The sequence below is a fragment of the Neodiprion virginianus genome, chromosome 6 (assembly GCF_021901495.1).
Source record: "Neodiprion virginianus isolate iyNeoVirg1 chromosome 6, iyNeoVirg1.1, whole genome shotgun sequence".
NCBI classification, from domain to species: Eukaryota; Metazoa; Arthropoda; class Insecta; order Hymenoptera; family Diprionidae; genus Neodiprion; species Neodiprion virginianus.
The window spans coordinates 18,950,987-18,964,461 of record NC_060882.1 but is presented as its reverse complement, the minus strand read 5'-3'; the positions used below and the strand labels follow the sequence as shown (position 1 = coordinate 18,964,461).

Sequence of the window (13,475 nt, the reverse complement as noted above, 5' to 3'; positions counted from 1 at the left end):
AATGTAACACATCGGATTACTGAGTATTGCAACATCACCAGCTTTAATACTTTCTGAAACTAAGTTTATTGTTGATAAATATTTTATTATTCGAAAGCTTTTCGTAATCGTTTTTGAGTAAAAGTACACTTTCGCAGTAGTGCAAAGCACCATAGCAACTTCTTTGTCATATTTTTTTTATCTAAAACATACTCGTCCTATGACTTTAATTCGTCATGGTATGTTTTGAACTTTCAACACCAGCTAAAAGCAATATTCAACCAGTCGATTATAAACTTCACAGTACTAACGGAAAATTGAGATCACCAAGTGATTGGGATAATCACGTTTGTTCAGAAATTTACATTGAAAAACAAATGAAAAATCTTGTAATATGACTCATTTTACACCTATGTAGCCGTCTTGTGGCAGATTAGGTGTACTATAAATAACTGTAATAGTCGAGGTCACGTCAGATTATTCATTTTAATATCTATATTTGAGACAGCAATATTACTGTAGAATCTTAAATTATCACAAGCACTAAGCTGCCTTCACTAATTTGTGGTTACATAATATTTCTTCTTTTTTTTTGCATAAACTAAGCATTATTATTATTGTTGCCCATAGATATGATGGGGGGACAGTACGCGGCACGATGACTGTCGTACCCGCGGGGCGGTGACGACCTGTCCTAGGCCCCAACCCTAATCTTACTTACTAACATAAGTAAGTTCTGCCTAACAAACAATGTGACAAACTGATAGACTAACAATTTTTCCCATCACCACTATCCTTGCCTCATGTCTATTGTGCGACATGTTTCGCTTTCTAATGGGATCAATGAAAGCATTAGTTGACTCAATCCATGATAACAGCCCATAGCTTCGTCCAAAACTTTTTAGAGCATTGCTTCGTTATTGTTGTACCAGAATTTTTTATAAAACTATAAATTTCGTATATATAATAATTATCATTTATTAAACGATGCGAGTAAACTTAATCATCAATTTACTCCAAATTATTTCCCCTTATCAGTACAGAAAATCATCCTTATCCTACACATTCAAGCATGTACTCGAGATGGGCCTGTCTGTATTATGGTAGACTTTGCTTCTGTCACCATGAATTCAGTGTAAATACATGTGGATACTTCGCTATCTGTGTGAAGAAGAGTTTCAAATTGAATCCAAATAAGTTCGAAATATCCCCCTTTATAATATGTCACTTGCAATATTCTAGTATCAATGGCTTATTACAAATCGAGTTGTATATAGCCGATATTTTTTCAATATTTCAAGTATAGCTATGTGGTTCACATTTACTTATTTTACGTGGTTTAAGTTGAAACGTACATATACGTGTTCAAAGAGAAACAAATTATCTCACTCCTACATGCTTCAATAAGTTTTCGTGATATATTTGAAAGAATAGCTTGTGAATATTTTGAATGCAATGGCAAATTCTAACCATATTACTTTCATCTTTACTGTAGAGAACTCACTTCATCATTCTATGTCTTTCTTTCACGCACGATTTAGCTGCTTACTATGCATATTTTACCATAATTACCTAATATACTTAATGTAGATATTATTATGTTAGACCCTGTAATCAGGATATACCGGACGTCCACTAATCGTAAGCTTCATTACAATAAGTAGACATTTGCCCTTCGGTTCGCTTGAATTAAAATAAACCTTAAATGTGAATGTCTTATTTTCATGTGTGTACATTATGTGATATTTTTAACAAGTTGAAGTATTCGTCCGATTCTGTTCTTATAGAAAATGTATCATTGCGATAAATTTTACAAATACTATTTCCCTATAGGCATAAAAACATAAAAAAAAAACCTAATCATTTTGACGCAGAAACTTTTTATAATTACCGAACGTCGGGAAGGATACTAAAACTTGGATAATATAATTTCAGACTTGCATATTACACATTTTAAAATCTGTTCTGGTATATGCAACACTGTTCCATTTGTACCAAATTACCACCAGCTGAATATTACCCTTCTTAATCTTAAGATTTTTCCCACTTATTCATATACCGTTACCTCATACAGGGTGTCGAATGCATTGAAGTTCAATTTATTTATCAGCTACCCAATGGAGTTCTTATATATGTGTTTTTAAGTAGGTATTATACCTGAAATACTTTTGCCATCTGATGCATGTATTTCCTTGTGTAAGTTCACTGCACACCCTGTATATTGCTCCTATTCAATTTTCATACGTTTCTATCCATGAGTAGGAGTCTTGTCACAAATCAGACATAGTACCTCAAGGAAAATTAAACTATAAAACCTGATACAACGAAATTAAAACAATTTGTCATTCTAATTGATTCACTAAGAAGTTACCTTTTCTGATTACGTTCACAAACATCAGAGCAACTTCTAATAGTTTAATTACCTTGGTATGACAAGTGCAAAGTTCACCCTCATCTTACACAACCAGGCCTGTAAAGATAAAGTATTGAGTTTTCTAACAGATTAATTTTTTGTTGTCACAGGACTGCTAACCATGTCAGGACAGAGCAGTGGCACCAGCAGCTTAATGCAAATGCCAAGCCTCCCTGGTGGCTATCAACCAATGGAGTGTGAATCTTCACCGCGTCACTCAGGTAGCCGGCGTGCCATAACTTCACGTTATACGTCAACAACCACCGGGGCCTCTACGTCCGCCGCATCATCTATGCAATCCATGGATGGGTCTCTGATCCAAAACTCTCTCAGCTCCTACAATAGCCTAATACTTCCCGGCATACCCCACTTGCCTAGCATGATGGCTTCTCCCATGATTCAACAACAAAACTATTACAATTATGGATATCCAGCAGCTGATGCACACGGAATGATTAGACAAACTTCAACGGTCACTTCTACGAAACAAAGAGATCCGGAAAGAGAAGACAGTCCAATGGTTGGAGTGTGCATGCAACAAAGTCCAGTTGCCATCCATTGAATGAAATCGCGGCGACAAATGTGACGCAAGAGCAACACTATGAAATAATGTCGTGATTCTGGAATGACAGTAGATAATCATCTGACAGCAATTTCAGATTTCCAGAAATTGTATTTAAGTATCCGTTAGAAATCGACGAGAAGACTAAAGCGTTGGATAAACATAGAATCCATACATGAAAAAAGTATGAAGTAAAAATTTAAAAATGCAAAAGAATAAAAATAGAATGAGTAAATACTAATTATCAAACAACATCATTGCGAATTACTATCAGATTCAAGCTTTGATTATTTTTTTACGTTGGTCCCGTTTGGATTGGTTTTGCAACGTGAAACAAGTCTTGGCTGAAATGACAAGTTTGGAAAAACACTCGATAACTCTTAATTCAATAGACAACTCTAAAGATTTAGAGATACATTGACATAAATATTTGTTCTACATGTAAATAACAAATGGGCAACTGATGTTTATCAAAGAAAGACGTCAACAAAATGGCATATACTGGCATGTGTGTTCGTTATATCTACTTTGGCAATTTGACCTTTAGTTTCCAGTCCTTCTTCAGATGGTCAGAGGTTTGGGTGTTCAGAAGTTTGGTACCTTGGGCGACAATTTAATCTGACGCAATTAATTTTTCTTATCATTGAACATTATGGGAGCGGAAATAATCACTACCTTCAAAATTGCAATATAGAGCAAACTGAACGTTGGAAAAAATAGAACGAACAAAGAAAAGTAATGAAAACACAGAAAAGACATTTTCCAGTTGCAGAATAACAAAAAAAGACCGCTTTAAGGAACAGGACAGACCTAACAGCGGGTGAAGTTGACGTTCAATCGAGAGAGATTAACAAATGTTCGGAAGCGGACAGACACGGCCTAGTGTGGATGAACCCAATTGGCCCCTCGGGTCCTGCCCGATTCAAACGAACATTGAAACAGTTTAATCGGTATCTGATAAGTAAATGTCGGCATCCCAACTGTATGGCCTAGAGAGCAAAAAAGTGATAATTATTATTACTGCATAAAATAACCATGTAATCATGTACTCCATAGAGTTTTATACAGTGTCACGAATGTAATGGTTAGCAATTATTAATGAGAAAAGAAGACAGTCGCGTTGAATGCTAGATATTTGTACAATACACTTAGGTGAACGATAAGAGAGTGCAGCTTTAGGGATTAGCATTTAAGTATAAAAACTATAAAACTGACTCTTTTGTTTACTTCATTGAAAAAAAAGTATCGTCAAAGTACGATACTTGCGCAAAAATCAGTTTGTTGTTGAAAAGGACTTTAAACGAACGAGGTTTGCGCAGCTTAACAATACATATTTATACATAAAAAAAGCATTAATCAGGAAGTTAACATATACATGTAAGGTTGATCAAGAACGGTATAATCGTACAAGAACTAGATACTTTATAATAAACAGTACGGGCTATCACACGCGTAAAACATATACATGCATACATACATACATACACACACACGTAAATAAATTTCCAGTAGATCGCAATTGATTTTTGCCGTTTGCTCTTATCGCATTGCTTGTGCTACTTTCATGGATTTAAAAGGGTTTTTCACCTATTTTCTATTAATTTTGAATATTACGGAAAGAAACAATGAATCTAATTGAAGCTGAATTGAATTTTCTGTGAAACGAAAGTTGTTTTTTGAAAACTTTCCTTCGACTATGTCGCTTTTGTTTTACACCATATTATTCCTGAACACCCATCAAGCCAATGTTGTATATTAATATACTACCAAGAAATTTGTATTCAATTTTGTCTTTAATAGCTGCTACACAAAACCTATCGCTTGCAGGCAAACATTTACATAAGTCTTACATTGCTCGACGTTGGCACTGATAGATAAATCATCAGGGCTGTCGTAATTCACTATTTTTATGCAATTGATATAAACGAATTTAAGAGAATAATAAATTTTGCTGGCAAAGCGATATTTCACTATTTTTGTGTAATTGCTACTTCAAGAAAGACTGCTCATTCTTACACAAACAAAATTTTTGATCAGCACGCAGATACCAATATATGTTAATTTTTTCTTACTGAAAATTGTTATAACAAATTATTGGGTTATGAAATATTTAATTAACTTGTCATTCAAAGTGTTCCTTGGATTTGCTTGAAACCAAGTATGCATCATGCTCTGTTATCGGATATGAATTTCCACACGTGCAGTGTACAGACATCATGAAATGTTTTATTGCCAGACACCATCTTGGAGGTGTTTTTGTATCGACGGAAGATAATATAGCTATACTTATAAGGGTAAACCGAGATGATTGAAAATGCTGAGAAATTTTTAAGAATAAATTCTCTCATCTTCAAGATTTCAATAAACGGCAAAAATCAGTTTACTTCAACAAAACCAAAAAAATTTCATGATTTCACACAAGTTTAATTTTCCAAATTCCTCATATGTATGTTCTGCATTTGAAAATCACAGGGTCTATGTTTAGATTAGATTTCAAGTTTGAGCTGTTCGAGAAATACTGTTTTCATTCTTCATTTTCAAAATCTTTCCCAGAACAAGTAACAGATTTAACAGATTCGTTAGAAATATTTTCGAAAATAACCGGAACCAGCTAACCAATCACTTAAGTTTTTGCATAACAACCGACGTCTTGAACAAAATTAACCTTTGGTTCACAAGCCAGGTTATGTTACTCGTGTAAAATAAATAAGGCTCAGGCCCTGTGGTTCCCCAGAATACAAATGATTTTCGACAATGTATTGAAGCTTTTTATTATGATTGTTGTTTTTAACGAATTAATATTGTTTATCGATAGTGAAATAATCGGTTAATTATGTAATTTTTAGTTACTGTAGTACTGACTAATTGAAACTAGCAATTTTGGCCACCCTGGTGAATCCAAGCTAGCTATCAATGAATAAATTGTAGACAATTTTTTTGGGGTATGATTATTTTAACTATTATCGTTGAAGGCACTTTTTTCTGGCAAACTCTTTCAACAGAGGTGGGCCGCGAGACGACGAAAAATTCAGAATTTTATCAGCATGTGAAAATAATTTAATTATCAAATATTGCAATAATTTCAATGTACATTTTCTTCATTTCCATATCTTCTGTTTCCTTCCCAATCAGTGAAAGTATATGTATATACGTGTGTATACGAAGTTCTTCTTTTTCCATCTGTTTTTTTTCTTGCTTTGAGTTCCTAGCATGCACGTCGTTTGGCGACGATTATTTCTGATGAAAATGTTGCCATTTAAAAATTGTCACAAAATGCGGAGTATTTAAGTAAATTAGTAAACACAGAAATGTATACATCTACATAGTGTAAGGACTGATTAGGACCTGTTCCAGTTTTATCTGATAATTTTATTTTAGTCTTTATTGAACATTATCTCCAACCATCCTTATGCCTTGCATACGTCTACACAAATTCTCTTGTAGCTTGATCATTCGTTGATGGGTATAGGGGTTATCAATATTCAATTTTGTGACGAGCTTCACAGACACTACTACAAATTAATACGATTGGAGTAAATAGCAAGGTTTGCACTCCGGAAGAGATATTTTTTCAAACAATAAGAGTTTTAATGACATCATCACTACAAATGTTATTTAGAATAAATTCGCATTGTAAATAATAACCACTATTCCCACATAGAAAAAACTTGTAGCATGCCGTTGGATACAACCGAAGAGTTTTTTTGAAAGCGTGTGTATAAAAGTTCATTCAGAGTTCGACCATGTATGAACTACTAATCCTTATCCTGCATTTGTCATATTTTTAAAAACCAATTAAATAACATATTACAATACAGCTTCGCATTGTAAATCTGTTATTGAAGTTCCACGAGGTTAATAGGTTCTTTATAATGTTAGACAGATATTTCGGAACTGGTCATGGTCAGTGCAAGGTAACATAAGTTTCCTAACGTCAAGTGTAAAACATTGTGTTCAGAAAATATACTACTATATGACTGATATATCTGAAAAACGGCGAGCACCTGGAATTTGAGAAGGACCCTTTATAATCTCAAGCTACAATTGCAAGCCGTGAAATAGGAAAAAAAATATATGAGAATGCAGAAAGCAACTGACTTATATAGAAAAAAAAATAATAATAAACGCTCCAAACAGTTCTGTAATCTAACATGTACACATTGTCATTTATTATTATTATTATTATTATTATTATTATTATTATTATTATTACGATTATTATTATTATTAATTATTATATAATATTGTAATTGAAAATATTTGAAACGGATATTACATAAGGTTAATAAACAAATGCATCTTCACTTTTGCTTTTCCGTTTCACGTGAGTGATCTTGCAAATACAGGGTGTTTACTGTAATATCGAATTTGGATTCGATGAGTTTCCGGGAAAATTTATTGAAAAATGCCAGGACCTTAATTTTATTTTCTTATGGATTTTGAAGGATAAGATAAGTTGGTTAGGAGTTGTATCAAGTATAGAGTGAATTGCTATCGCAGTTTTCAATTAAAAATGTACTATGTCAACTTCTCCAGGTTAAATCAAAATATTCCAGGACTTGAGGAGCAATTTTTATTTTCCAGCCTAATTCTATGATTTGAGGATATTTAAAGAGCAGTAGACACCCTGTAAATACTTTCATGCAAGAGAAGGTACATTTTTCATATTCAATGTGCAACAGTTTTCTTATTACAGTACTACATCAAGTGATTTCACGAGGTCAGATGGATATATGAATTTTCAGATAGTCGTCATAATAAAACATATACTAATCTTGGTAAAAATTGCATTGGAGGCAGCTGATGCACCAAACTGTGTAGAAACACGTAGAAACATTCAGCACTTCGGTTTGTATCATGTACATAAAAGTTTCCGTTTGGTTTTGTGCATTTTTTCCGTCTAACGTTAACAGAATTTCCGTTAGAGACGCATGCATTCCCAACTAATTTAACGTTTTTGTTCTTCCAACGTACGTACATGAAATTAAGATGTATTTTTTCGCGATTGAACCAATCCGCACTTTCAATATGTTTACGAACTTTGATGAACATCTTACATGAATTATGAGAACGACCATTGCAAAGTTGGAAACGCGTTACGAAATGATTGGCCGCTGAAATACAACTTGTAAAAATTACCTACCAGCGTCACAATCGAATTGACCTACAAACCTTACTGTTGAGTTTTTACAGGTTGCCTAAAATGATTCAAGCTTTCTTTGAAAGCGCTTCTAATAGATCCTATTAATTTGTGTTAAAACAATTTCTCTATTTTTGCAATTGCTAGAATGTTGGATTCTGAAGCGAAAAGGCCAAACGGAAAGGTACAAAGATACTCCGGACATGAGACGATGTGCAATCGTCTTCTCTCGCAAAATTACCACGACAGATTGTGTGCATTAATTTATCATAGTATTGTAATCCCTGTTCTATAAAAGAATCTCTCAAAGTTATTTTTAATAAGGTTGTCGGTTTTGTATTCAATTCCGCTGGTAAGTCGATGTAAGTTTTCCTTGACGGGTGAGCCTTCCTTTATTGCGACCTTTAGATCCCAAAAAATCTAACAACTGCATCCTAAAGAACTCAACAATGCCGGCCAAAAAATCACGAGATAAGCAACTGTGAAAATAGTAAAGTGTAACGGAATTTCGAAGCTTTGCGACCGGGACTTCTGAGTACTCATCTCAGCGACTTGGGATTAATTACTTGCAATCGTTTTGACTCGCAAAATTACGTCGATATAGCGTCTGAGTAAACTAATTTCAACATGTTTCGGAATCAGAAAAAATTGCACTCAAAATATCGAAAGGTAAGTCTTCCTCTTTCGTGTTTTTTGACGCTTTTGATATTAGAAGCGATTTTTAGAACCATTTCCCCACTAATTGCATTTTCAGGAATTCAAACAAGACTTCCCGATTACCGAAAGATCGAAACGTGTAGATATACAACAAAATTCGTTCGTTCTTTAGCTGTAACTTTTTAATAGCTGCCGCAATGACTTAAGACAATTCACAAACAATTTTTCCGCAAAATTACATTGCTATAGCAGCTGAAACAATCGATGTTTCCCGAAGTCGGGAAAATTTTGCTGAAAAACTTCAAAGGGGTAAGCCTTCCTTTTTTGACATTTTTTGAGCCCAAACATTTTGCGCCTAAAATGCCGTTTATAGGATTCTCACTGGATTAACTGGCCGGTAATTCAAAAACAATGTCTTGAAAATTATAGAAGTCTCAGCTGTTAAATTTATTCGATCGATGATTGTAACATTCGGTGTATCACTTTAATGATTGTCGGTTCGGAATACTTAATTAAATATCTACGAGCTGATCGTGAACATTATCCACAAAAAAAAAATCAATGTATTCTGATGAACATTTCTAATAAAGTTAGTCAACAAGATCAAACGGCGTATTATTTACCGTATTTTCAGCGTTTTGTTCGGCTGTAAGAAATCACGAGTAAAGTAGCGCAAATTCAAACTAGTTTATCAAAATTTCAAAGAGTACGAGACAAAATAAAAAACTCGGAGTTTTTAGAAAATAGTTTTAGAAATACATGAAATTTTAACATCATTGATTCATGTACGCATTATGCCTTGACTACTTAGCTCTACCTACAGAGCATCTTTGTATAACTATATACCGAGAGAATATCTTGAAAGTTTGCACTCGGTCACCGCCGACTCGGCACCACTCAAGTTCTTCGTCTGTTTCTCGCAGACTGGCCATCCCATCTTTAATTTTAAACTGTCAAAGGCTGTAAAATTATTGCATCGACGACGACGACGATTATGTATTGACAAGGAATGCCCCATAAATAAAATGAAAACATAATCGTCGTCGTTGTCGATGCAATCATTTTACGAACTTTGACAGTTTAAAATTAAAGATGGGATAGCCAGCCTGCGAGAAACAGACGAAAAACTTGAGTGGTGTTGAGTCGGCGGTGACCGAGTGCTAACTTTCAAGATATTCTCTGGACTACCTCTATATATGTATAAGAAGGCAACTGATTGATAGCGTTGCAGCCTATTAGTTGCAACCGGGCACAGTCTGAATACGATGCGGCCACGGATCATGAGTTACGGCCGAGAAACAAGAGATTTCGTTACTCATTCTTCTACTGTTAGTTCAACGTTCGTTTTCGTGCCTCTTCTGGGTTCTAGGTAATTCATTTAGTATGGGAAAATTCGCACAAATCGATTCTGAAACATAAGATTTTTCACTCGCAATAAAGTGAGGCTGCTTCCCTTGAATTTTTGGTCAATATGACAACGATTCGATCGAGTGTGAAGGCCTGGCCGCTTGAGTCTGGAATCGGCAGGAGAGATAAAGTGCGTATTTTTTGTATGAAATGTGAAAACTAAAATCATTATACATCATATCACATCATCATACATCGTACATCGTACATCATACATCATCATACATAGTACTAAAGTTCGAAACCAAAGTTTGGATGTCGGATGTTCAGAAAGTGACGTCACCCAAATTTTTTTTTCTCTTGACGTAATTGATTTGAAATCGGCTAGCAGAATTCCTCAGTCTGGAAACAGCCGCGCAGTACAGCGGACGGATGAGAATCGCGCTCCGCAGATTTCGAGTACCGGGTTTTCTACCTTCTCGATCCTGCGCTCCGGGTCTGCTACCTGGTGGAACTTGACTTCCAGGACAAGCGCTCCGTAGTTTCTGTGCTCCAGGCCCGCTACCTGGGAAAATTCGATTTCCAGAACGAGCGCTCCGTAGTTCTGGCTGTCCAGGTCCCTGAGCTAGTGACTTATGACCTTCAGGACTAATTTTCCGTAGTTCTGGCTATCCAGGTCCTTCCCCTGGTGGATTTTGACATCCAGGAAAAGCGCTCCGTAGTTGTGGCTGTCCAGGTCCTTGACTAGGAATTGTAATTATATTTGATGTAAAATTTTTTAAACTTGTCATGTTAAAACAAAGTATTTCAATTCATTTTTCGCGCAAGGACAAATTCAGTAGCTATGAATGCGCTAATAGAATTCATGATGTTATAAAGTAATTAATTAATTATATTAATCCTTACACAATATTTTTGATGTGTTCTGATACTGAAAATATTTATTACTATTGCAGGCATACCCGAGGTGGTTATCGGTGGTTGTTGGAGGTGGTTGCCGATGGTTGAAGGTGGTCGGAGGTCGGCGCGGAGGAGAACGAGGAAGACGAGGAGAACAAGATGGACGAGGAGGACGAGGATTTGTGCTCGGTGAGTAAAACACTTTTATAATATTTGATGGCAATTGTAATTATATTTTATCTAAAATATCTCAAACTTGTCATGTTTACAATAAATTGTTTCAATTCATTTTTCACGCAAGCACATATTCAGTAGCTTTAAACGCGCTAATGAAATTTATTACACATTGATTAAATAATTAATTATAATAATCCTGACATAATATTTTTGATGTGTTCTTAGTCTGAGAATATTTATTACTATTCCAGGTATAACCCGAGGTGGTTATCGGTGGTTGTTCGATGTGGTTGGCGGTGGTTGAAGGTGGTCGGAGGTCGACGAGGAGGAGGACGAGGAAGACTAGGAGAAGAAGGTGGCTGAGGATTTGTGCTGGGTGAGTAAAACACTTTTATAATATTTGATGGCAATTGTAATTATGTTTTATCTAGTATATTTCAAACTTGTCATGTTTACATCGAATTATTTCGATTCATTTTTCGCGCAAGCACATATTCAGTAGCTATCAATGCGCTAATAAAATTTATTATATTATTAATTAATTAATTAATTGATTATATTAATCCTTACACAATATTTTTGATATTTTCCTATACTGAAATAATTTATTACTATTTCAAGTATAATCCGAGGTGGTTGGTGGTGGTTGGAGGTTGTCGGAGGTCGACGACGAGGAGGACGAGGAAGACTAGGAGAAGAAGGTGGCTGAGGATTTGTGCTCGGTGAGTAAAACACTTTTATAATATTTGATGGCAATTGTAATTATATTTCATCTAAAATATTTCAAACTTGTCATGTTTACATTAAATTATTTCGATTCATTTTTCACGCAAGGACAAATTCAGTAGATATAAATGCGCTAATAAAATTTATTATATTATTAATTAATTAATTAATTATATTAATCCTTACACAATATTTTTAATGTGTTCCTATACTGAGAATATTTATTACTATTCCAGGTATAGCCCGAGGTGGTTGGCGGTGGTTGGAAGTGGTCGAGCTGGACGAGGTGGAGGACGAGGATTCGTGCTCGGTGAGTTTGACATTTTTACAATATCTGATGAAGTAGAATCAGCATCAGGAGTAGGATCAGGGGAAGATGTAGAAATAGGAATAGAAGTAGGAGTAGTGGTAGGAATAGGACTCGGAGTAGAAATAGGAGTAGAAGTAGGTAGGGCGGGGTGGGTCGTGAGGGGGGAGGGGAGGGGGGGCGGGAGGGGATATTATCATATCAAGTTATCAGTAATGAGCAATTGCGGGTAAAATATTAGCTTACTTTTGTAAGTATTTATGAATATAGCCTCTATGAATATTCATTGTTGGTATATAAGTTCTGGCAACGTACCTACTTTCTGTAAGAGATGTTGAAGATTTTCAACATAATTATGTTTCAGTTCTGTGCCCCACCTACTGATCCACTAGTACATATTCTCCGACGTGACATCGCTGTGCTACGTATAAAGAAGAAAAGATTTATTAAGATGCAGATTGCTCCTCACTTCTTGCCATTGTGCTTTCAGCCATTGTTGTGCTGTGTGTTTAAAATTTAGGACAGTATATAATATAGAATATCAGGTACAGCTACGAATATAGCACTGCAATCAATCTTATAGAAATGAGCTCTCATTGAGATTTCTCTGTATTTATAACTCGACGCGAGAAGGCAAAAATCAATGTAATGCCATCTGTAAGGTAATTGGACTCGTATTTGCACTACGAGAACTCGTTGGGCATTTTGCGGTGAAGTTTGAAAAATTGTTGTACAAGAAATTAAATAACTATAAAAATGGATAAAAAATATTATCTCTAATAGTGAATGTAGCTATACATTTCTTTATAAAATGCTTTAACCGTATATTGATTATGTTAATGATCTATTGTGACAAGATCGGAATTAGATAAGCTCTCTAAATACTCTTTTCTAGTCTATTAATTTATATCATGTATATGTAAATGTATATTTCTTCAGTTTATACAATCACTGCACTAGGATTACCCTTGCCACGTTTTATGGTGCGCTTGTGTAATTTGTATATTATTAACCTTACGTTTTACTCTATTTGCGACAAGTTGTGAGTGTTTCTAATTTCTTGGCAATTATTTATGTACATGTATGTGTATATATGTATGTGTATACTTATGCATGTGTATATAAATATATACATATATATATATATATATACATATACATGTGTATATACATATATACACATGTTTAAAACTAGATTTTTACAATAAACACAGATGTTTTAGTATATTCGCATACGGATTTCTGTGTATAGGTATACTTGAACTAA

The 13,475-nt window shown here is 34.8% G+C and overlaps 2 protein-coding genes across 6 annotated transcripts in view; both read left to right on the top strand.

Annotated features, from left to right (window-relative positions):
• LOC124307790 (serine/threonine-protein kinase minibrain) overlaps positions 1 to 7,248 on the top strand; it is a 59,084-nt gene extending 51,836 nt beyond the window's left edge. For 4 of the 5 annotated variants that reach the window (XM_046769860.1, XM_046769861.1, XM_046769862.1 and 1 more), the window contains one exon: positions 2,503 to 7,248. In XM_046769860.1, coding sequence (XP_046625816.1) covers positions 2,503 to 2,954 — 452 coding nt within the window. In that variant the 3' untranslated portion in view covers positions 2,955 to 7,248. Of the gene's footprint in view, positions 1 to 609; positions 709 to 2,502 lie in introns of all 5 variants that reach the window. The other variant, XR_006908857.1, reaches the window with a different exon arrangement.
• Positions 7,249 to 11,143: 3,895 nt separating this feature from the next.
• Positions 11,144 to 13,475, top strand: LOC124307967 (uncharacterized). The gene is made up of 4 exons (XM_046770217.1): positions 11,144 to 11,187; positions 11,797 to 11,897; positions 12,138 to 12,345; positions 13,461 to 13,475. The coding sequence occupies exons 1-4, from the start codon at positions 11,158 to 11,160 to the stop codon at positions 13,473 to 13,475; spliced, it is 354 nt and encodes a 117-aa protein (XP_046626173.1). The 5' UTR covers positions 11,144 to 11,157.